At 48.0% G+C, this 23,738-nt stretch overlaps 3 protein-coding genes across 5 annotated transcripts; 1 reads left to right on the top strand and 2 right to left on the bottom strand.

Annotated features, from left to right (window-relative positions):
• The first annotated feature begins 7,463 nt into the window (after nucleotides 1-7,463).
• On the top strand, nucleotides 7,464-12,698 carry RNF39 (ring finger protein 39). Its single transcript, XM_055570992.1, has 4 exons — nucleotides 7,464-8,003; nucleotides 9,694-9,716; nucleotides 9,931-10,022; nucleotides 11,461-12,698. The coding sequence occupies exons 1-4, from the start codon at nucleotides 7,638-7,640 to the stop codon at nucleotides 12,039-12,041; spliced, it is 1,062 nt and encodes a 353-aa protein (XP_055426967.1). The 5' UTR covers nucleotides 7,464-7,637; the 3' UTR covers nucleotides 12,042-12,698.
• Nucleotides 12,699-12,849: 151 nt separating this feature from the next.
• On the bottom strand, nucleotides 12,850-15,976 carry PPP1R11 (protein phosphatase 1 regulatory inhibitor subunit 11). 2 transcript variants are annotated; one of them, XM_055570987.1, is made up of 3 exons: nucleotides 15,717-15,976; nucleotides 14,540-14,648; nucleotides 12,850-14,102 (listed from the first exon to the last, which is right to left on the bottom strand). In XM_055570987.1, exons 1-3 carry the CDS (start codon nucleotides 15,783-15,785, stop codon nucleotides 13,900-13,902), a joined length of 381 nt encoding a protein of 126 aa, XP_055426962.1. In that variant the 5' UTR covers nucleotides 15,786-15,976; the 3' UTR covers nucleotides 12,850-13,899. The 2 variants fall into 2 exon arrangements, with proteins under 2 accessions (XP_055426962.1, XP_055426963.1); XM_055570988.1 differs by lacking the exon at nucleotides 15,717-15,976 and adding an exon at nucleotides 15,482-15,622.
• A 4,123-nt stretch (nucleotides 15,977-20,099) lies between these two features.
• Nucleotides 20,100-23,569, bottom strand: POLR1H (RNA polymerase I subunit H). Of its 2 annotated transcripts, none has more exons than XM_055570990.1 (5): nucleotides 23,431-23,569; nucleotides 23,084-23,238; nucleotides 22,746-22,846; nucleotides 22,214-22,323; nucleotides 20,100-20,324 (listed from the first exon to the last, which is right to left on the bottom strand). In XM_055570990.1, exons 2-5 carry the CDS (start codon nucleotides 23,217-23,219, stop codon nucleotides 20,300-20,302), a joined length of 372 nt encoding a protein of 123 aa, XP_055426965.1. In that variant the 5' UTR covers nucleotides 23,220-23,238; nucleotides 23,431-23,569; the 3' UTR covers nucleotides 20,100-20,299. The 2 variants fall into 2 exon arrangements, with proteins under 2 accessions (XP_055426965.1, XP_055426966.1); XM_055570991.1 differs by having other exon boundaries at nucleotides 23,350-23,444.
• Nucleotides 23,570-23,738: the final 169 nt, after the last annotated feature.

Raw genomic sequence — 23,738 nt, 5'->3', positions numbered from 1 at the left:
TGGAGGAGAAGGCGGGGAGTGAAGGAGATGGAGTAGCAGGTAAGTGGATGTTAGGAAACACTCTGCAGAGAGAGGCAATGGTTGTGAACTCTTGTCCCACTGAAACAAGGTATTTCATCACTTGGTCATTCCTTCCTCTCCTGTGATCCATTGCAACTCCCACAGCTCCTTAAGAGCTTTTCCTGTTTCCCTAAATAGTTCTTGCATCAACCCAGTTGCCCATTGCAGGAACTAGGAGTTCACCCCTGATTTTCCTCTCCCTTACCCTCCAATGACCACTCCAACACTTTCTTCAGTTCTGTCTACAAAATATATTTCAAATTGGTCTGCTCATCTCCCAGTCCACTGGCTACCATCTAACTGAAGCCATCATCACCTCTCACCTAAAGTACTGGAATAGTTTTTGCTCTTCAAATGGCCATCTTGCACAGCTCCAGGGGATGTCACTAGCATGTCGTGGCCTTGGGTCTCTCCCATTCCATTACTTGCCTTAATCCACTGCTCACAACTTAAGACTCTGCACAGTTGGTCTTTGCCTAAGTTTTTATCTACCTTGTAACATCTTCACTCCCCTGCTCCCCATACACCAGGTTTGTTTTGTTTGTTTCCTTTTGTTTGTTTGTTTAGGATTTTTAAAATTTTTATTTATTTTTTGGCTGAGCTGTGCAGCTTGCTGGATCTTAACTCCTGGACCAGAGATCAAACCCACATCCTTGACAGTAAAAGTGCTGAGCTCTAAACACTGGTCAGCTTTATTTAAATTAGCCTCAATTGCTCTTGCCTTAGAGTCTTTGCAAAGTTGTTCCCTCTGCCTGGAAAACCCTTCCCTCTATTCTGTGCTTAATGAACTCTTATTCATCTCTCAGTTACCCTCTTAAATGTCACCTCCTCAGAGAGCACTTCCTCAGCCCCTCATCTAAACTAGAGCCCCCTGCTATCAGTCTCTGTGCTGGATCTTTAAAGAGTTGCCAGATTTAGCAAGTACAAATACAAGACACCTACTTGAAATCTGAATTTCAGATAAATAATGAATCAATTTTTTTAGTATAAGTATGCTCCCAAACATATTTGGAAGATACTTAAATAACTCCGGGAGTTGATGATGAACAGGGAGGCCTGGCGTGCTGCAATTCAGGGGGTCACAAAGAGTCGGACACGACTGAGCGACGGAACTGAACTGAACTAAATAGTTTTTAAAAATTCATCATTTATCTGAAATTCAAATTTGCTAGTATTTTACCTTGCAACTCTAGATATGGATTGGCTTTATTTCCATTCTGTTTGGTTGGGAAGTAGAAAACTATTTCTCAGAAATTTTTGCAGCTGGGTTCTGAACCAGAATTAAGGTTGGCCAATTAGATGTATTTGTACGATATTTGAAAGGCAGAAGTGAGGGGGAAGCCATTTTCCTGTAACAGATGCTCAGGTGGACAAGCTTCAATAAACATGAGAGGTTCGTGGCAGTAGGCCAGTTGGGGGAGTGACTGCAGCATTTCTGATCTCTGGTGATTGACCTTGAAGTCAATCGCCCAGTTAGGACCTCTTGACTCTTAATTCTCCAGGTTTTTCAACGATTTTCTTGTCAACTGGTTCCCTGAATTAAATCCCTTGCTTAAAATACCCAGAGAGGTTTCCTCTGCCTGCACGGAGGCCTTCCTGGTACAGTTCTCATCACCCTGTTCTTTCCCTTCATATCACAGTTTGTGTACATTGTGTGACTAGACAGTATTCCTCTCACCCACAGACTCTAAGCTGCCTGAAGACAGGCCCCTTTCAACTCTAAGGTTATACAAATCTCTGTAATAGAGGAAGCAATCAGAATTGAATTAGCTACATTTGGTGCACTGCACAGGTTAATACATTGTTAGTTTGGAAGACTCATTCTTCAATGAGATGCTCAATTTTTTTTTTGGTTGTGCCAGGCAGCAGGTGGCATCTTGTTTCCCCTACCAGGGATCAAACTCACGCCCACTGCAGTGAAAGCACAGAGTCTTAACCACTGGACATCCAGGGAAGTTCCAAGATGCTGATCGTGAATACATTGAAGGAGGACAAGAGTTAAAAAAGGAAATGAAAAGATGACTAGGCGAAAGGGAATGTCTAAATACATAAATTGGACCCTATAATCCCCCCCACCACCACTTAAAGCCCTTCAGTGGCATTGCAATTTGTAGAACCAAACCCAACTTCTAATCTGATCCCTAAGGCCCTGCACAGCTTGGTTCTTAGTATCTCTCCAGTGTCTCTTTATACCATTCTTGTCACACCTCATAGCATGCCATCTTCATCAAGAGCTTTCCTTCTGCAGGGCCTTTGCACCTACTGTGCCTGCTGCCTAGAAAGCTCTCCCCCCAACTTTTTACTTCTGGCTCTCTCTCATCAGTCAGAGCTCAGCTTAAATGTCACCTCCTCAGAGAAGTTTTTTCTAACAGCCTATTAAAAGCAGTGAACATCTCCTCCAGTTAATTCCTCTTATATTATCCACTTTATATTCTCCAAATAACTTATGACATCTATAATTATCTTGTTAATTTATTTGTTTACTTGCTTATTGTTGATCTTTCCCAATAAGATCTAAATTGCCAGAGGATAAGGGACCATGGCTGGCTTGTTCACCAGTGTATCCTCACTCCTAGAACAGTGTTTGACATATAGAATGTTGTGTTAGTCACTCAGTCATGTACAATTGTTTGTGACCCCATGGATGTAGCCCATCAGGCTCCTCTGTCCATGGGATTCTCTAGGCAAGAATACTAGAGTGGGTAACCATTCCCTTCTCCAGGGGATCTTCCTGACTGCTTCATAAATAGTTGCTGAATGATTAAATGAATGGATGAATGAATGTGCAGCTCTTAAAGCTCAGATGCTTAATGAAAGCAGCTCTTAAGGCCTAGGGGACACTAAGAGAAAAATGATTAGTGAATGTCTAAGGGGGAATTTAAAGGACAGATAAAGAAATGTCAGTGATATTAATGGAGGGTTATCAGAAGGAAAGAGAATAAAAGGGCATCCTGAATGAACTTGAAGGAGAGGCAACATCTGGGAGAAACTGTTAGCCTTAAGCATGGATTTAAAGGGAGAGGGATAAAGGAGGCTTCCGGCAGGGAAAATAAAATCTCAGAAGACAGGAAGTAATGCTTAAGGGAAAGAGCATAGAATTCGGAGGTGGGAAATCTGAATTTCACTCCCACTTCTGCCTCTAACCCGCTGTTTGAGCCCAGGCAAATCCCTTACCATGCTGGAATCTGAGTTGTCACTGTAAAATATCTGGATTCTCAACCCCACAGCTGATAAACGGCTAAACAAGAGATCAGGCAATATGGATGACAGTCCTATATAACCCTGGTCACATTTTTGAGCATCAAGATTTCTCATTTAATCTGACCTAATCTTTGTCCTTGATGTCTGTCTTAAATTCATACTTCCTGAGGCTGCCCTGAGCCTCAGAAGATGTTTTACCCAGAGTTCTTGGAGCCATTGAATAGGAAAGCCACCGTGCTCTATTAGGATCAGTCATGTTAAAGCACATTGTAAACAGCAGTCTTTTTTTTTTTTTTCTAAAAAAAGTATTTCTGGAAGGAATCAAGGCTGCAGAAACTCTTTGGGAAGGAGTATAGTGAGTGGGAATTGAGAAAGAATAATGGTTTTCTTCATCAATGCTCTTTACCCCTGGGCCTCTTTTCCCACTTTCAGTTTTTTCCTCCAAGATGCTTCACATGCTTTGTTCAGGCTTTTTCATTTCTCTCCAACTCAACCCAACCCATCCTTCATTTACAAGCCACCTCCTCCAGGAAGCCTTCCTGAAATAGTTTCCACTCATTCTCTGACCTATAAACAAAACCCTCCACTCACTCTTCTCCCTTCAGCACACCTTTACAATTTGGCAGTGACAGATCTTGGTCGATGATGGAGATACCTCATTTGTTTCGTCACACTCCCTGATTCAGTAATGGCAGATTAAGGATGATGATGGATATAGTTTACCCACCTTATCATACTTCCTAAGGGCAGGGGCCATGGCTGGCTTGTCATCAGTCTCCCAAACACCTTTTCATACCTGCCTCTTCCCCTCCAAGGCTCCTAAAGACTTGTAGGCTCTTTAATAACATGGGGATGTTGGAGATACATAGTTTTTCAAGGCAGAAGCTGGTGGGTCTCCTTTTGCCTAGCAAAGCAATAAAAAAAAAAAAAAAAGATGGGATGTACTGACATGGGAAGAGATAGACTGAAAAATAAACAAAAGAAGAAAAAAAGGAAGAGGTGGAAAAGAAATGAGAGAATTATGCAAGGCCTTCCCACCTCTAGCATCTTCACTGCCACGCACGGGTGTCTAACTACAACATTTGGCGGCATCACAAGCAGATATCCTGGATGGAGTTGGAAAGGGGTAGGTAGAGTTATGTAGGAGACACCTGTATTAAGAAGATGTGGTGCTAACCAAGAGGCAGGATGCAGTCATGGTCAACTAGAGCAAGCCAAGCCAACACACCAAAAATCAGCTCTGTCCAACCGCTTCTCTGAAAATAGAATAAACCAAGGGAGAATTAGAGGATCAAGTGTAGAGTTGTTGGAGATTCTAGCAAGGAAGGGATAAAGTCTTGAAAAGTGAGACATTTCCTGGCGGTGAAACTACTGAACCACTGAAGCTCATGTGATCTAGAGCCCATGCTCTACAATAAGAGAGTAACCCCTGCTCACCAGCAACTAGAGAAAGCTGGCACGCAGCAACAAAGACTGAGTGCAACCAAAAAGTAAATTAATTTAATTAAATTTAAAGACAAATTATCACGAACTTTTGTTTGAAATCTGTGAAACAACACACATTTGTTATCTTATAGTTCTGTAGTTCAGAAGCCTAAAATGGGTCTTACAGGGTGTCAGAGTGCTGGACTCCATCTGGAATCCATCTCCTTGCCTTCTCCGGTGTCTCGTGGCCACCTACTTCCTTTGCTCACGGCTCCCCATCCTCAGTCTTCAAAGCCAGCAGTGTCAGGCTGAGTACTCTCCTGACTCTTTAATCCAAAGAGGAAGATTGTCCTCTTCTGCTTCTGTCCTCCACCTTTTTTGGCCACACCACAATGCATACCAATTCTTAGTTCCCTGACCAGGTGTCCAACCCACATTCCCAGCAGTGCAAGTGTGGAGCCTTAATCACTGGACTGCCAGGGAAGGCCCTGTCCTCCACTTTTAAGGACCTTGAATAATCTAGAATAATCTTATGACTTAAAACTCAACTGATTAGCAACCTTAATTCCATCTGCAAGCTTAATTCCCCTCTGCCACATAAGGTAACATGTTCACAGGAATTAGAACATGGGCATCTCTGGGGGGATCGTTATTCTTCCTATTATAACATGGAAGTCCATTTCACAACATAGATTTTGGTCATATCTGTAGCCATTTGATTGCGTAGCTGTGCATTTTATGGGCAGGGAGCTGGGAGATTTGTTTCAAGATGAGTGTATGTGTGTTCGTTTGTGTACTGTGTTTATCAGAGTGTCATGTTTGAGTGTCTCCCTGATAAGTAAAGGGTGAGAAGGATGCCTGGAGGGGTTGCCTAATAACCTGCTTCTGCTCCATAAAGACTTACTGTTGTTGTATTGTTGTTCTTGTTTACAACAAAACTAATGACAGAGTGTCTTTGCATGTTTTCTTCCAGTATGTCTATCTGTTCCTAAATAATCCGGGTGTCCATCCCAGTGATATAGTGTGTATGAGACCATTTGTGGCATATGTGTGGTTTTGCATTGTATGAGGGTATCTGCCTATTAGGGCTGTGCATTTGGGGGCATTTAGACATTGCTGGATGTGCACACATGTTTGTGCAACAGTGTGTGATTGCAGTTGTAGACATCTGAATGTTTACTTATTCACAACCCCCCAGGAGTACCCAGACAGAAAGGCCTAGCATGAGAGAGGCAGAGGAACTAAGATGAGGGGGAGAGAAGAGGAGGGTGGAGGAGGAGAGAGACAGAGATGGAGATAATGGAACAGGGCATGAGGAAAAATCCAAAAAAAAGAAAAAATCAGAACGTAGAAGAGAAGACTTTCCTGGTGGTCCAGTGATTAAGAATTCATCTGTCAATGCAGGGGACATAGGTTCGATCCCTGGTCTGGGAAGATTCCACATGCCATGGGACAACTAAGCCTCCTGTGCCACAACTACTGAGACTGTGCTCTAGAGCCCAGAGGCCACAACCACTGAAGCCCATGCGCCTAGAGCCTGGGCCCCACAACAAAAGAAGACACTGCAATGAGAAGCCTGCTCACTGAAGCTAGAGATGGACTGTGTGCAGTAACGAAGACCCAGCGCAGTCAAAAATAAATAAATAAATAAATAAATTTAAAAAAAATATAGAAGGGAGTTCCATGCAAAGAGTTGACTCATTGGAAAAGACTCTGATGCTGGGAGGGATTGGGGGCAGGAGGAAAAGGGGATGACAGAGGATAAGATGGCTGGATGGCATCACCGACTCGATGGATGTGAGTTTGAGTGAACTCCGGGAGTTGGTGATGGACAGGGAGGCCTGGCAAGCTGCAATTCATGGGGTCACAAAGAGTCGGACACAACTGAGTGACTGAACTGAACTGACTCTAGGGATCTGAAATTAAAGAGGGGCAGGGTGGAGTCACAGCAAGGCCATAAAACAGAAGATCTGGGTATGGCTTCATTTTGGGTCATCACCTGTGTGACCTTGACAATGCCAGCTGTCTGGGCCTCAGTTGACCAAAAGAGTGAAAATAGATAACCTTTGGGTACACATCAAAGAAGGAGAGGAGAGAAAAGTGGAAATAAAAACATACACAGGGAAAAGAGACAGAAACAAGTAGAAAGAGAGAGAGAGGAAGAAACAAGAGAGGCCTGGGAGCCAGCCAGAGGTAGAACGGAGAAAACCCGACCCGGACTCCTTGAGGCAGGAATGTGGGCGCCTGCTTCCCACCCCTTACCCCAAAGCTTCGATGTTCTTAAGCCCTTAATAGGTAAGGCAGGCAGATGGAGAGAGGCTCCTGGAATGACAGTCACTCGCCAGCGCTCAGAGGCCTGCCAAAGCCACACAAACCAGATCTGTCTTCAGTGCCCCCAGCCCCCCAGATGTAGGTGTGCCAGCCACCTGGAATGACTCATACCCTGGCGATGTGGGCACACATACCAAAAGCAAGCCTGGGCATCCTGCCCACCTGCACACTGCAGGCCAAGGGGAAGACGAGATCCCGGCTCTTGAGGGAGGTTGGGGTGGTGGTGTCACGGGCTACGCACCCCACACCTTGCTACTTTGCTACCTTGCCCCCAGAGCGCCTCCTAGCGACCACCTGCTCGGGTCGAGACCTAGGTGTCCCTTCCACCCTCCTCCCCCGAACCTTACCGGGAAGCGGGAGAACCAGATGGGGTGTTACGCAAGGCCTGATGTTTACCTCCCGCAGGGGCCTCCTCCCTCCCTATAAAGCCTGACGTGGTGGGGAGATTGGCGGCGACAGACTGGTTGACGGAGGCGATCCCAGGAAAGCGTCAGAAAGTTAATGCGGGAGGCGGAGAGCGGGGCAGAGACGCAGCCAGCAGCCGACGCGCACCGCCATCTGCGCACCCGAAGGCGGTCGCGGTGGTCGCAGAGGGGACGGCGCCCGGGCGCTGGCTCCCCATGGAGGCGTCCGAGCTTCTGGGACCGGGGCTGGTGGAGCGTCTGGAGCAGCTGGCGACGTGCCCGCTGTGCGGGGGTCCCTTCGAGGACCCGGTGCTCCTGGCGTGTGAGCACAGCTTCTGCCGCGCGTGCCTGGCCCGCCGCTGGGGGACCCCGCCTGCGACCGGCCCCGAGACGCCCCCCACCGCCTGTCCGTGCTGCGGCCTGCCGTGCCCCCGCCGCAGCCTGAGGTCTAACGTGCGGCTGGCGGTGGAGGTGCGCATCAGCCGCGGGCTGCGGGAGAAGCTGGCCGAGCCCGGGGCCCGCGCTGGGAAACGCCGAGGCGGGCGCATCCCTACCATGGGCTGCCTGGACCCGCAGGGAGAGGTGAGGCGGGGTGCGCTTCGCGAGTCCGCAGCTGTCCGCGGAAGGGGCGATCGGCTGGGGAGAACAGCAACTCCCGACCCGGGGCCCTTCTGGAAGTTTAGGCAAAAGGAGTTGGGAAGAGTCCAGCTGAGGACGAGGGGGAGGCGGCTGTCAACTGAGAGGTGCCGGGACGCACGGCGGGAAGGAGTTGACGCTGTGCCCAAAGCCAAGGGGGCTGGATGGATGCCCGGCTCTTGTTAGAGGGGCTGGAGGGAACGGGTTAGGGAGGCAGAGAAGGGGCTGGGGCACTAGACAGAACGCGGGGAGACCCCCGAGGGCCTGCGAAGAGCGCGCGAACTGGGAAGCTGGGAAAGACGCCACTGGGCGCCAGTGAGGAGGAGGCCCGGCGGGGAGGAAAGGGGAGGAAGCAGACGGGGGCGGGAGCGATCTGGGGGCCTGGGAGGTTAGTGAGGGAGATCGAAACTCGCCCAGGGGAGGAGGAGCAGGAGGGAGGGCGGAGAAAAAGCGGGAGTGGAGGAGAGAAGGAGGGGGGCTGTCAAAAGGAGGGAAGAAGAGACGCAGGTCCAAACTTTCCTGCAGCGTCCTGAGGTAGGTCCCCGCGCTCCGGTCTAGACCTTGCTGTGTTGTTTGTTATTGTTGTTCTCAGCTCCTCCCAGGGCCCCAGGCAGAGGAGGACACGGGTGGAGGCAAGGTCTGGGAGAACAACCTGGGGACCCCTGGCTCCTCTCCACTTCCTACCCTGATCGCCCACCCTGCCACTCTCCCGCGTCCCTCCTGGGCCTCTGACTCCTTGGCGGTCAACCATCCCCGTTCCCTTTCTCGACCCCCAGGCGCCCCGGATTCCCTCCTGGCTTCTCGCCAGCCGCCGAGCCGGTCTAGAGTCTTGTTTCCGCCCTTTGAAGTCTACATATACCTAATTAGTCTCTGTGTAATTGGCATAACTAGACAAGTTGTCTTTCCTCTCTCCCCTTCACCATCCCTCTGGTCTGCCCCAATCTTCCCCACTGGACAGAGACGTGGAAAAAGGGAATCCTAGAATTTGGAGAGGGAGCATCCCACGCCCTCTACCGGCTCCCAAGGTGCCCTGCAGGTCGGCGGGGCCTTCTGGGACACATCCAAGTCCAGCTGCCTCCATGGTCAGGGTAGAGAGACCCAGAACAAAAGACCCAATAAACGCCACTGGGCTTTTATAGCAAGAGGGGAAGCGGTTTTATTATAAGACTTCAGTTAACGAACTCTTAGCCTAAGGACTCTAGGTATGTGTTTGGTCTCTGTGATGGATAAAGCTGGATGTTTATCTGGGATAGACCCTCAGGAAGGTGGATGAGTATAGGGGCATTGGCACAGAGAAGGGAGGTGGGGAGGAAGCAGGGAAAGGTGAGGACTCTGGGAGCAGAAAAAGGCCGGGATGACACTAGGGAAGGGGAACTGAGTGGCTCTGGAGCGAGGGAGGTGGATGGTGGGGGTTGGAATTAGGGGGATGAGAAAGTGGTGATGGACAGGAAGGAAAGGTCATGCAAGAAGAAGGGGAGAGTGAGAGGAATAAGGAGCACATGGGGCTAAAGATGGGAGATCACTTTGAGATGCGGACAGGGCCCTCACCAGAACAGACCCAGCCACCTGAGGGTGGGGAGCTCCCCTCAGGATGAAGCCCAGAGCTCACACCCATGTTTTTTTCTGTCCACTCCAGGATATGAAGATGACATGGAGAAGGTGAGTTCCATTTTTACTGTTTCTTCCTTTCCACTACCAGCGGCCACATCCATCACCTGTCACGGGAACCACAGCTTTGTCCCCACTCCCAGAGAGGTTTCCTGGGTTGGCCTCACCCTTTTCTGCCCCAGAGATGTGAGTTGGGGAGGGGTGCAGGCATCAGAGGGCAGAGGGTGTCTATCAATTTCTTGACTCTTCTCCCTCATCCCTCCAGGTTTGATGCCCCAACACCCAAGGCATCTAACTCAGAGGATGAGCTCCCTGAAGATTACCCAGTGGTCAAAAACATGCTTCACAGACTGACGGGTAAGGAGGGTAGAAGAGAGGGAACTAAATGAGAGACTTTTCAGTTTGTTCCCTTTTCTCAAATATGATCCAGTCCTTTTTGATGTCTCTTAATTTCCTAGGGCTGCCATAACCAAGCATCTCACACTAAGTGGCTTAACAGAAATTTAGTGTCTCATTATTCTAGAAATAGAAGTCAGGTATCAACAGCATTGGTTCTTTCTGATCACTGAAAGGGAGAATCTGTTCCAGGACTTCTCTCTTAGCTTCTGGTAGCTTCAGGTGTTCCTTGGCCTGTGGATGACATTCTCCCTGTGTCTTTCCTCTAGACACACTTCCCTCTATACACACTTTTTGGGTCCAAACTTTCCTTTTTATAAGGACATGGGTTATATTGGATTAGGGTCCACCCTAATGACCTCATTTTAACTTGATTACCTTTATAAAGATTCTCTTTCCAAATACAGTCAAATTCTGAGGTCTTGGGGGGACTTCATATTTTGGGGGGGTGGGGAGAACACGATTTAACCCATAACAAGGTCAAGCCTTAACCCTTATGTTTCAGCCATTCTCCCCTTTCCTGTTCATACACTCACACAACAGACCCCTGGAAGTCCAATCTCTGCTGCCACCACTTCTCATCACTCCCTTCCAGAAGTGTCCCGGAACTCACGTGTCTCCTTGCCCCTGGGGCTCTGGGCCTTCTCTGCAGCTTCTGGGGAGTTCCTTCCATCACTCCCATGGCTGTCCTCTGCCCCTCTTTAAACTGCCTAGAGAAGGTGGTCCACCCTGTTGGACACCCACCATCCCACCAACCCAGATGGCTTCTAGTACCCCTAGTCCAGAAATCTTTCTTCAAAGCACCCCAAACACACAAGGTCAAGGACTAATTCTTTCTGGTCCCTTGGCTATCACTGCCTTCTCTCTCCTCCACCCCACCCTCCCTGTAGAACTAGGCCTGTCTACTCCCACCTATTCCCGTGGGTGGTGGGCTGGTTTCTCAGGATACTTCGGATTCCTCCCTCTGCCCACCCCCTCACTTGGGGTGCTGGTTTCTGGTATCTGTCCTCCTCTTGAGCTCCACCTTTCCCATCCTGTGGACCCAGCTCCCAAGCCCTGCCCCAGATGCTGCAGATTGACTTATCGGTCCTCCTGGCTCCCAAGAAGTCAGTCCAGCTTCACTCCCTCCAAGTTCACAACCCAGGCAACCCCTCATTGAACCTCTGCGCTATGCCCCTGCCCTGGGCCGGCAGGGTCCTTCTCCAGGCCCAACTCTCCAGAAGGAAGTGGCCCATCAGCGCTGGCGGGGTCTCGCCCAGGCCTACTCTTCATTCGCCTTCACCCTCGGTGGTCCTACAGCCGCCTTTGTAGAGCGCTGTTGTGAGCCTCTTGCGTCCGCCCCCGCCTCTGCCTGGGAAAGCCCTCTCACACGGTCTTCCTCGTGCCTTCCTCTCCCCAGCCGACCTGACCTTGGATCCTGGCACCGCACACCGCCGCCTGCTCGTCTCTGAGGACCGCCGCAGCGTCCGACTGGCCCCACCGGGGACACCGGCGCCCCCCGATGGCCCGGCGCGCTTCGATCAGCTTCCAGCGGTGCTGGGCGCGCAAGGCTTCGGGGCTGGCCGCCACTGCTGGGAGGTGGAGACCGCGGACGCCGCCTCCCGAGGAGACTCTTCCGGAGAGGATGAGGACGATGGGGAGAGCCTCTACGCCCTGGGCGCGGCCGGGGAGTCGGTGCGACGCAAGGGCCGAGTAGGGCTGTGCCCCGCGGGGGCCGTGTGGGCCGTGGAGGGCCGCGGCAGCCGGCTGTGGGCGCTCACCGCCCCAGAGCCCACCCCGCTGGGCGGTGCCAGGCCCCCGCCGCGGCGCATCCGTGTGGACTTGGACTGGGAGAGGGGCCGTGTGGCCTTCTACGACGGCCGCTCCCTCGACTTGCTTTTCGCCTTCCAGGCGCCCGGTCCCCTCGGGGAGCGCGTCTTCCCGCTGCTGTGCACCCGCGACGCCCGCGCCCAGCTCCGCATCGTGCCTGCGGAAGGCTGAGAAGCTAGGCCACAACCCCCGTTCTGGCCTGGCCCAAATGAGCACGGACATCCGTACTCATTCCAGGGATCCTGCCCGTGCCCACTGGGCAAGTGTATTGAGAAGCACCCCGGACCTCCCTCCATATTCTCCAAATAGGACCTCAACTGGCCTCGTTTCCACATCCATGCCCAAAGCAGAGTTCCTGAACCTCCTTCCCCCATCTTGGGATGCTCCTCCCCCTCGGCTATCTCAGTACTTCCCCCAGGGATCCCTCCCCTTCTATATTTCCCAGGCTTGATTGGGGAACAGGTCCTGCCCCACCAGTACTGGTAAATGGCCCATTTTTAATACACAGAAGGCCAGCTGGTCAAATATTTACCTCCCACCCCTGCCCCTCCTCCTGGCAAAGAAGAGCACGGTGCGCTCTCCACAGCTCTGAGGTTTGGGCTTCCCTGCCTTCTCCACTCTAAGGTTTCTCTTCAAGACAAAGGAGACCTTCCTCCCCTAAGACAAGAGGCTTAACTCTGGCCTGGGCCTTAGGGCTCTCTTTTCTTGGGAGATGGAGGGCAGGACAGTTCTATTCCACCCTGACTACCTTCCATGCTTACAGCCATTTCCTGTTAAGAATCTTCTTAACCAACAACCGGCTCCCCCACCAGCCCCACAGCCAGCTCCATATGAGCATGGCACATACTCGTAACACAGAACCAATGGTGCTACCTCTCCTTTTCTCAACCTGGGAATGGCCCAGACACCCCAAATTTGCCCTTGTATATACAGCCTCACTTCTTTCCCCATATGTATAAATGGGTCCATATTTAACACATTTTGTGATGTTGGGTTATTTATTTTGTGCATCTGTGGCAATAAATGAGATCTCAGTGGTGGTACGGATTTGACTGATCTCTGCAACCGTGCACTGCAAAAGGCCTGGAAAATGATATCCAGATCCCAGTAAGGGGTGGGGAGGGCTGGGAGGGCTGGACATCTGGGCTGGGAGAGACATCAAGGCCTTGGAAGGAAGGGGTGAGATTGCATCTCTTGGCTCCCTCCCTTTCCCATCCTCTCCCAGGGACCCAGACCCCTGGGCCTGGGTTGGATCTGTCTCCTAAGTTGGAAGACCAAAGGCTGAGGAGATAGTGGGCTCTAAGTGACTAGTCTTGGAGCCAGTTTTGTCAGAAACCCTAGTCACATGAGAACGGTGAGGAGAGAGGACATGCCCATTTCTTTTTTCCATTTCTCATTAAAGGTGAGAATGACAAAGACCTCCCTCTCTCCTAACTCCTCTTAAGGGCTTGGGGGAAGTGGGCAGGAGAGAAGGGAAAGGGCTAGGAGCCCTGAGGTCTCACAGAAGACCTCACATCCCACAGGCAACGACTAAGAGTTAGGATGACATAAATACATTAGTGGAAGAGCTCTAAGCCAGGATTAACAAGCATAGCTGGAGCAAGATTGCCTGGAATCTGACTAGGACCCTGGCAGTGAAAGCTGGGGCTGCTGGAAACCCAATTTAGCTGTTTGGAACTCAAGTAGAGAGTGCAAGGGGCCAAGATAACTGGATCCCAGGACAGGCAGTTTGGCAGTGAGAACAAAGGAAAAAGATTGGGATCAAGATGCCTGGATCCCTGGAGAGAGGAGGCTGGGTATTGTAAGGAGAAATGAGGGCTGGGGGAACCCAGAAGCCTGGGTTCTGGAATAGCAGCAAGTCAGAATTCCAGGATCTCTGTCCACCTTCCTCTCCCTCTTCCCTCTGTCAGGCAGAGGAGAGGGGAGGAGGGGGCTGGAGAAGGGATCAAATCGTGGGTTTAGTCCCCGAGTAGCCACATGAATACATTCAGGGCCAGACAGACACAGGAATGGTGGGGGAGCGAGGAATTTAGTGCTGCATTGGCCCTGGAGGGGGCTGGGAGGGGTCAGGAGGCTGGGGAGGGGTGGTGGGGCTTGGTCCCGGGGTTGCATGACGCCGTCCTTTGCGGTGGCCCCGCACACAGTGTGTATGACCACAGCCCTCCTCTTCCTCGTCATCACTCTCTGTGGAGCTCTCGCCAAAGGCCCGAGGTTTCTCATAAATACAGCAGCCTGGATTTGGATGGAAGAGCCCAGTGAAAAAGGAGGGAGAGTTCAGATGTAGTGTCAGTTCCATTCCCACTGGATCTCAGTCAAAATTCCTACTTCCCAGCATTTTCTCCTTCTACCTTCCAGATCCAGCTTCCCCAGGCCTACACTCTGGGACTCTGTCACCTACCCACCTTGCCTTTCCAGCCGGGAATCCAAAGCTCCTCTTCTCCCACCTCAGATACCTCTTGACTTTAGGCCTTGCACATCAAAATTCAAGCCCCTCCCTACCTCTTTCCCTCTAACTTTAACCTCCTCTCCCTGATAACAGAGAACCACCAAGGCAGCCACAGGACTGTGAGCATCTGGGGGCTTTGGGAAGGCCAGTGAATGCCAGAAGGCAAAAGATATGCTGAGGGGAGCCAGGACTCCAGCGTTACTGCGGGGCAACAATTACTCACATTTTGATGAGCGGCGGCCCATGTGTTCATTGTCCACAGTGTCACTCGTCCATTCCACCTTTTTCTCTGGCTTCCGTTTCCGAAGTTTGATGGTTAGGCTCCGGTTCTCCTGGAAGGTTAAGAAGGATAGGCATACCTAGCTAGTCCCCTCCTACTAACTCTTCCTGCTTCCTCCCTGGGGCCTCCTTTCTTCCCTTCCCCAGTTCAATCAGGATCACAAACACAGCAACAGAGGAGCTGATGCTGGGAGAACATAAAACAGAACGGCTTTTGACCTCAAGGAGTCCCTTGAGGAATTCTGTTCTTAGTATTCTTAGTAACCACTAGTACACAGAGAAGATACAATTCCTAACCTAGGGAAAGTCCCAGCAAATCTTCAAAGGAAAATATAATCCTCGCTGTTCCTCTGTCTTCCTCCCCAAATCATCTTTGGTGGTATTAATACATGGAAATTATTTTTTCAGTCACCAACGCCTAAACTTTGATCTCTCTTTCTTTTCCCAGAACGCCTATTCTTTTTCCCATTAAAGAAATGACTCTGTTCTCACATCTCTCATCCTCAAGCCCAGCCCTCCCAACCCTATCCACCTATTCTCCAGTATCCTGGCATCTCTAGTAACTATTACTCTAAACTCCCTTAATCAAAGGGTTATTAAGCCCGACAGGAACATCTCCTTTTGAAAGCAATGTTTTTGCAAAAACGCTGTTTTTCTCTACATCTCTGATTTTTCAAAATACTCCCATCATCTCCCTTTCCTTGTTCCCTCATTCCCTCTGCTTCCGTTTGCAATAATCTCTTTAAGAAATATTTATTGATAAGCATGCTTAGTGTTAAGTTTCCCTACAGCGACTTTCCAACCATGCTTTCTCACACAACCCTTCATTTCCCCCAGCACATCCCTTGCTCATTAATCGCCAAGTTCCCGGTCTTTCAATACTTACAGACACCACCATCCCAAGCAGTATCACCTACATCTTAACTCTATTGCATGTCACTTGACCAGCTTTCTGCACCAACTCTGACACACCAAAAAATCCCTAATACTCTGCGATTCTCCCAAACCCACTTCCTCCCATATCCCCAGCCCCAGCCCATCCAGCAACTCTCCAAAGCCTTATCCCTTCCCTCCCGGTATCTCCCAGACCCCTAAACAGCACCGCCCCCAGCCTTTCTCACGGGCTCCGTTGTCACGGTAACCGTTGTCTCAGTGACGGTCTCACTCAGCCCGGCCCCTGCCTCCGCCATGGCTAAGGCTGAGGAGAGAGAAGCGAAGGAAAGGGGATGAGGCACCCTTCTGTCTTTTCTGTGTCTCTGAGGTCTAAGAAAATCGGTATCGATTCAGATTAGCAGCCAGGATCCTCCACCTTCTTTTTTCCCCCTCCTACTGGGCCTCCGCTGCCCCACCCCTGGGGATAACCTGTCCAACCCCACTTCCGGCTCCCTACTTCCGGGTGTGACGCGTTCTGTGGTCCCCCTTTTCCCTTCCTGGTACTAAATGCGTCAAAGCGCTGGGTCGCCGGATTAGTTCCGCCGTAATGTGACAGTGCGCAGGCGCCGCAAGGAGGCGACACAACTTTGGCGGAAGAGGCATCACTTCTGTACGGGAGCAGGAGGCGGGGCGAGCAATGACTGCATGGTCTTGCAAAGCAGAGATTGAGCAGGAATCCGCGGTGGAGGTTAGAGCTGGGCCTGTTCCTGAAGATTGGGTACCGCACCCGGTTCAGACGTCCCGTAGCTGAGTCCATTTCATTGCCATTCCTTGTGTGTGTGTGTGTGTGTGTGTGTGTGTGTGTGTGTGTGTGAGGGCGGGAAAAAATAGGGGCAATAGTAATGATCCTGCCACAGCCTAACTTCGTTTCCTTATTGTTTTATCTGGGAATTAGGCAATCGGGACCTGGGAGCAGCTGGAAACACACTTGATTAAGAGTTTTAATCCTCCCTCTGTGCCCGTAGGGGTTGGAGCAGGGCACTTAATGCACCTTCAATATGGATTATTTCCTGTCACTGGCGCATGAAACACTCTAGAGTCTGCGTTTTAGCTCCAAGTCTACAACAACAAATGGGGAAGACCGGAAAAAATACTAACAAAAATATAAGACATTAGAATATTAACATAGATGTAAGACTCATCTGTGAAACTGAGTTTAGTCACATACTGCCTACACTTGGTCTGGGGTGGAGGTGAGAAAGATTAAACACAGAAATGGTCATCAGTTCAGTTTAGCCACTCAGTTGAGTCCAACTCTTTGCGATCCCATGAATTGCAGCACACCAGGCTTCTCTGTTCACCACCAACTCCCGGAGCTTACTCAGACTCATGTCCATCGAGGCGGTGATGCCATGCAACCATCTCAACCTCTGTTATCCCCTTCTCCTCTTGCCTTCAATCTTTCCCAGCGTCAGGTCTTTTAAAATGAGTCAGTTCTTCGCATGAGGTGGCCAAAGTATTGGAGTTTCAGTTTCAGCATCAGTCCTTCCAATGAATATTGAGGACTGATTTCATTTAGGATGGACTAGTTGGATTTCCTTGCAGTCCAACAGACTCTCAAGAGTCTTCTCCAACACCACAGTTCAAAAGCATCAATTCTTCGGCGCTCAGCTTTCTTCACAGTCCAACTCTCACATCCATACATGACTACTGGAAAAGCCATAGCTTTGACTAGATGGACCTTTGTTGACAAAGTAATGTCTCTGCTTTTTAATAAGCTGTCGAGGTTGGTCATAACTTTTCTTCCAAGGAGCAAGTGTCTTTTAATTTCATGGCCGCAGTCACCATCTGCAGTGATTTTGGAGCCCCCCAAAATAGTCTGTCACTGTTTCCCTATCTATTTGCCATGAAGTGATGGGACCAGATGCCATGATCTTAGTTTTCTGAATGTTGAGTTTTAAGCCAACTTTTTCACTCTTTCATTTTTCATCAAGAAGTTCTTTAGTTCCTCTTCACTTTCTGCCATAAGGGTGGTGTCATCTGCATATCTGAGGTTTTTTATATTTCTGCTAGCAGTCTTGATTCCAGCTTGTGCTTCATCCAGTCCAGTATTTCTCATGATGTACTCTGCATATAAGTTTTAAGCAGAGTGACAATATACAGGCTTGACATACTCCTTTCCTGATTTGGAACCATGTGTTGTTCCATGTCCAGTTCTAACTATTGCTTCTTAACTTGCATACAGATTTCTCAGGAGGCAGGTCAGGTGGTCTGGTATTCCCATCTCTTTAAGAATTTTCCACAGTTTGTTGTGATCCACACAGTCAAAGGCTTTGGGATAGCCAATAAAGCAGGATGTTTTTTTCTGGAACTCGATTGCTTTTTTGATGATCCATTGGATGTTGGCTCTTTGATCTCTAGTTTCTCTGCCTTTCTAAACCCAGCTTGAACATCTGGAAGATCATAAATTACAATATAAGCCAGTTTGTATGATAAAAATAAGTGTGTGTTTCTCAAAGAGCAAAAGAGTGGTAAAGAACAGGCAAGCAGACGAATGAGTTTTTCAGGTAAAGAAAGCAGTGTATAAAGTACTTGTGTGCACTGAAGAAAATGCATTCCTGTATTTGCAGAGTACATCATGAGAAACTGAGCTAGAAGAAGCACAAGCTGCAATCAAGATTGCCCGGAGAAATATCAACAACCTCAGATATGCAGATGACACCACCCTTATGGCAGAAAGCAAAGAGGAACTAAAAAGCCTCTTGATGAAAGTGAAAGTGGAGAGTGAAAAAGTTGGCTTAAAGCTCAACATTCAGAAAACCAAGATCATGGAAAATAGATGGGGAAACAGTGGAAACAGTGTCAAGACTATTTTTTTGGGCTCCAAAATCACTGCAGATGGTGATTGCAGCCATGAAATTAAAAGACACTTATTCCTTGGAAGGAAAGTTATGACCAACCTAGATAGCATATTCAAAAGCAGAGCCATTACTTTGCCAACAAAGGTCCATCTAGTCAAGGCTATGGTTTTTCCAGTAGTCATGTATGGATGTGAGAGTTGGACTGTGAAGAAAGCTGAGGGCTGAAGAATTGATGCTTTTGAACTGTGGTGTTGGAGAAGACTCTTGAGAGTCCCTTGGACTGCAAGGAGATCCAACCAGTCCATTCTAAAGGAGATCAGTCCTGGGTGTTCATTGGAAGGACTGATGCTAAAACTGAAACTCCAATACTTTGGCCACCTCATGCGAAGAGTTGACTCATTAGAAAAGACTCTGATGCTGGGAGGGATTGGGGGCAGGAGGAGAAGGGGACGACAGAGGATGAGATGGCTGGATGGCATCACCGACTCGATGGACGTGAGTTTGAGTGAACTCTGGGAGTTGGTGGCATCACCAACTCGATGGACGTGAATTTGAGTGAACTCGGGGAGTTGGTGATGGACAAGGAGGCCTGGTGTGCTGCAGTTCATGGGGTCGCAAAGAGTCAGACACAACTGAGCTACTGAACTGAAGGAGAGTTCCAGATGATGACTGACAGGTAGGCGTGGTTATGAGGCCCTGTAAAGTTTGCAAGAAACTTGGAGATTATCCAGTCAGTAAAAGGCTTAAAGTAGGACAGGACATGAACAGATTTTATTAGATTTCAGGAGTGGGGCACTGAAGTCAATTATCAGAAATGTTCAAACACACAGTGGAGGAAACTAAGTTGCCCATCTGTCTAAGTTGCCATGGATAGTATATCAGTTCAGTTCAGTTCCATTCAGTTGCTCAACTCCTGGAGCTTGCTCAAACTCATGAGAGCTCCCAAAATATAAAGGGCCATACAACTGTAAGATAAATCATGTCTGTCATCTTCTCAGTTCAGTTCAGTCGCTCAGTTGTGTCCGACTCTTTGTGACCCCATGAATCGCAGCACGCCAGGCCTCCCTGTCCATCACCAACTCCCGGAGTTCATCTTCTAGTCACTACTTAAACCAAAGAATGCAGGAATACTAATTCCCAGGCTGAAATTTGAATATGCTGATTGTGCCTGGACTAAGTATTTGTTTGCCTTTAAAGTTTTTGGCTCAAACTGAAAAAAGTAAGCTACGACTCAGCATGTAGAGTTTAAAGCCCATTAAAATAAAAAATCATTGTGGATTGGGATTCCTGTTGATTTTTTTTTCTACTTTTCTATATATGAATCTGTTACAGTGTAAAAAATATGTGTGTGTGTGTGTGTATAACATTATCTCAAGAGCAATAAAAAAATTTCCAGAATGTCCACCTGTGTCTTTGAGTGTAGATTTTATTGTCCAAACTTACATATCAAATTAATCTGATTCAGAGTTTTCTGTTGAAGCTCACTATCCAAACTCCCACTTTTTGTTTCCCTAAACTCAGGAACCAAATAAGATTTAGATAATGAAGGAATACGTATAATTGCCTTTTTATGTTATTAGCCTCATTCCTGGCTCCATTTTTTTAATCCTTGTTTTTTATCCCCTCCACCTCCTTTTTCTTTCTGCTGTACTAATTTATATTCCCTTTTTGTCACTGATATATTTGTTGAGAGAACGAATATATCTCTCTAAGCTAATATAAATTTCTTTTGGAACAAGATAGATTATAAATAACATACATATGTCTGGCTTTTATAGAAAAATATAACTTTAATAAGGAAACTCAATGAGGGTAGGAGTACTCTGGGGACAATGGTAATCCACACAGGACGATCTGCTTTTCCTCTGCAAACAGAACACTGTAATAGGGAGATGGACAAAGGACCTAAGAACCCAATATCCTCCAGCTTCCAAGTAAGAAAAGGATTGTTGAGTCGCTCAGACAAAAAATCAAGAATCTTCCTTCTCTTGGAACCTATAGAGAAAGAAAAGACTTGTTATATTTGTCCAAAGGAAGAGGTACTAGCAGTGTAAGATAAAAGAAATAATCAAGGAAGGACTTTCATTTATGACCATAGAGGATTAGCTCCCCTAAACAACCCTACACAAATTCAAGACAATTAAAAATGCTGGGATTAAAACTGTATCTTGCAAATTATGAATTATGTCAAGATTTCTTAGGAAAACAAAGAGCACTGGCCATAAAAGAAAAAAGGATAAACTAGACCTCATAAAAATGAAAAACTTCTGGTCATTAAAAAAAAAAAAGTTAAAAAATTTTAATTTTCTTAGTTTAAATTAAATTAAACAATTTCTCAGCATGACTGAGAAATACTTCCCAAAGGCATTTCTAACTATTAATATTTTTAATTCATTGATGAGAAGGCAAGAAAGTAAAGGCACTCTTCACACTGAGTGAAAGTATATAAAACCAGGAATCTAGACAGGTACGTTAAAACTGAAGCCCCTGGTACACTGGTGCCCTTGCTGCTTTGAGAGCCACATGAGTGAACCAGTGACAAGCCTACAATGTTTGAGAGGAGATACTCTGAGTAAGTTTGAAACCTCCAAAGGGCTACACCTGTGTATAAAAGTGAAAAAGAAAAAAAATCCAACTCTGCAGAAGAGGAATTTGACTGTCTCACTAGGTAGAGGGAGAAAAAATTAAAAAATTTCCCTCTAGAATTTCTAATCAAAACCTGGCCTTACATTGGATTTGCAGCCCAAATCCATGCTACCTATTTGCTACAAAACACATGAAGCTGAGAATTCATTTAAAGTCATTCCAGCTTGGTAGTGCTTCAAGGCACCTAAAGAGGAAACACACATGCTAAGAATATAGTTTTCACTCCAGGCCTCAAAGAATTCCATAGTCCAAATTCTTAAAAATCTGAGCTTATATTCAAAAATTATAAAACAAAAAAAGCACCGTGAGAAAGTCTGCAGGAATAATGGCAGCATCAGACCCACAAAAACTGTGGGTATGAGAATTAGGAGACACAGAATATAAATATCATGCTTAATATATTTAAATATATTTAAGAATTAAAAATAGGATTAAAGAATCATGAATTATTAAAAATGATTGAGGAGACTTGAAAAATAAGCAGAACTAAAAAAAAATGTTTTTAAGTAACAATAATTGACATAAACTGAAGACAGAATTAGTGAAGTGGAAGACCAGAAGAATTTACCTAGAAGCAATATAAAGAGAAAGTAGATGGAAAATTATGAAAGGGTGAGAGAAATGGAGTAGTGGGTAAAGTCTAATAAGCAACTAATTAATTAGAACTCCAGAATGTGAGAACATAGGTAAAGGCAATATTCAATGAGATATGGCAGATAATTTTCCAAGGTTGATGGAAAAGAAAAAAAAATCAATCTTTACTTTCAGAAAGCCCAACAAATCCTAAACATGATAAACAAAAGAAAGCCACATCCAAATATACTTTAGTGAAACCACAGAACACCAAAGACAAAGAGGAGTTCTCAAAACTATTCAGAGAATCATGTTCTTTAAATCACCCATGACTAATTCTCACCGAAATAAAACTACCTTGAGTAAGTACAGTGGAAGATGCAACAGTAACACCCAGATCATCAAGCAACATTTGCTTTCTGTATTTTTTTTATTTCCTTTTAAATATCTTAAAAGGTTTAATTCACCGAGTATAAAAAGGATAAGAAAAGTGTAATTTTCTAAAATAAAAAACGACCACAAGTTTCCCTATTACTTCAACTGTACAGAAGAGAGGGATGGGACCAAAGAACACAACTGTTTATTCAGTACAAAAATAAATCACTGGATTTGTTTAGGTCGCAAACAGACTGAGAAAGGGCAGAGAGAAGGGAAAGGATACGCACTTGCAGTTGGTACAGGTGTAGAAGACAGTCTGCCCTTCATCTGCTGATCGCATCTGCCTGGTGTGGTATGCCATTCCCTCGTGCCCACATCGAGAGCAGCGCCTGTCAACCTGGGAAGCAACTGGTGGGATTAATAATTCTTCTTCCCGCTCACAGACATCGGGCTGTCACACTCCCCAGACTCTGATGTTTTAAAGACCCCCTCTTCCCTCTTAGAGGACTTCCCACGTGGCGCAGTGGTAAAGAATCCGCCTGCCAATGCTGGAGACGCGGGTTCCATCCCTGGCTCGGGAAGAGCCCCTGGAGGAGGAAATGGCAATCTGCTCCAGTATTCTTACCTGGAAAATTCCATGGACAGAGGAGCCTGGCAGGCTACAGTCCACGGGGTCGCAAAGAGTCAGACACGACTCAGCACAGCACACACCCTTCCCTCTTGGAATTGGGTGCAAAACTCTGCAGATCTGAGCAATCGCCCCTCCATTTCTTTCCCACCCTCCTTCGATGGGGCCAGTCCTCGATGTCATTCACTCACCACGGGTCCCTGGAACTCAGGTCCTTCCTCCGTCGACAAAGGCATGGCTGTCCCCAGTTTGTTAAACACAACTGAGGTCTTCACAACCTTCCCCTCAAAGTCTGCGCAAGCAGTAAGAACTGGTTGTGGAGACAGTAAGGAGGGCTGACACCCATAACTCCCTCTCTGTTAGGACAGGAGGCCTATATTCTTCCCTTCAGGTTTCGACCCAAGGCCAAAAGTGCCTGATTCCCTGCTTCAGGGTCCCCCTCTTCAATCCAACCGATATTAGGGTCCTCAAGCCACTGACCCTTTCACGCTGGGCCCTCTGCCGGGGTCGCTGCGTACAAGCCCCTTACCTCGCACGTTGATGGAGAAGCCACAGCGGGTACAAGCGACAGCATCCTGAACCCCGGGCAGAGGCAGGACCGAGCCGCAATCTGGACAGAAATCCAAGTCCGACTGAAAGCTGGAGCAGATGCCGGCGAGGTCCATGACGGAGGGTGGTCGAGGGCTGGGAAGGAGAGGAGGTTGCTAACAAAAGAGAGTAGCTCCCTCCCCACTGAAGGGTCATTCCTATTCTGTCCCTGGACCTAAACATACAGAACCCGTACAGAATACGTACGCCTGTGCCTCTAAGACCAAGGAGCCCACATATCTAGAATTCCAGCCGGGGTCCGGTACTTCGACTCGGGGGCTTGCTTACCTGGGACAGACGAGAAGAGGAAGCCAACTCCGCGAGCTAGAACGCCGGCTCTTCGCGGCAGCGGAGTAGCGAGAGCAGGGCGGGCTAGAGCGCCCCGTCGTTCGGCCTGTCGATTGGCTGTTACGTCATAATTAATCGCAAACTTGGTCCCCGGAGGGAGAGGAACGTTTGAAGGAATGTTGTAGCGCTACCTTCAGGCTGTTTTTGTGACGTTGGATAAGAAAACAGGTGATTGAAGCTGAGCCTCCGGTTGTTTTCCCCCTCATTACCCAGTTCTCGGAACTACAATTTCCTCTGTTCCTGAGTTG

This window comes from Bubalus kerabau, chromosome 3 (genome assembly GCF_029407905.1).
Source record: "Bubalus kerabau isolate K-KA32 ecotype Philippines breed swamp buffalo chromosome 3, PCC_UOA_SB_1v2, whole genome shotgun sequence".
NCBI classification, from domain to species: domain Eukaryota; kingdom Metazoa; phylum Chordata; class Mammalia; order Artiodactyla; family Bovidae; genus Bubalus; species Bubalus kerabau.
Note: the sequence above shows the minus strand (reverse complement) of the source record. Positions and strands in the feature narration are given on the sequence as shown.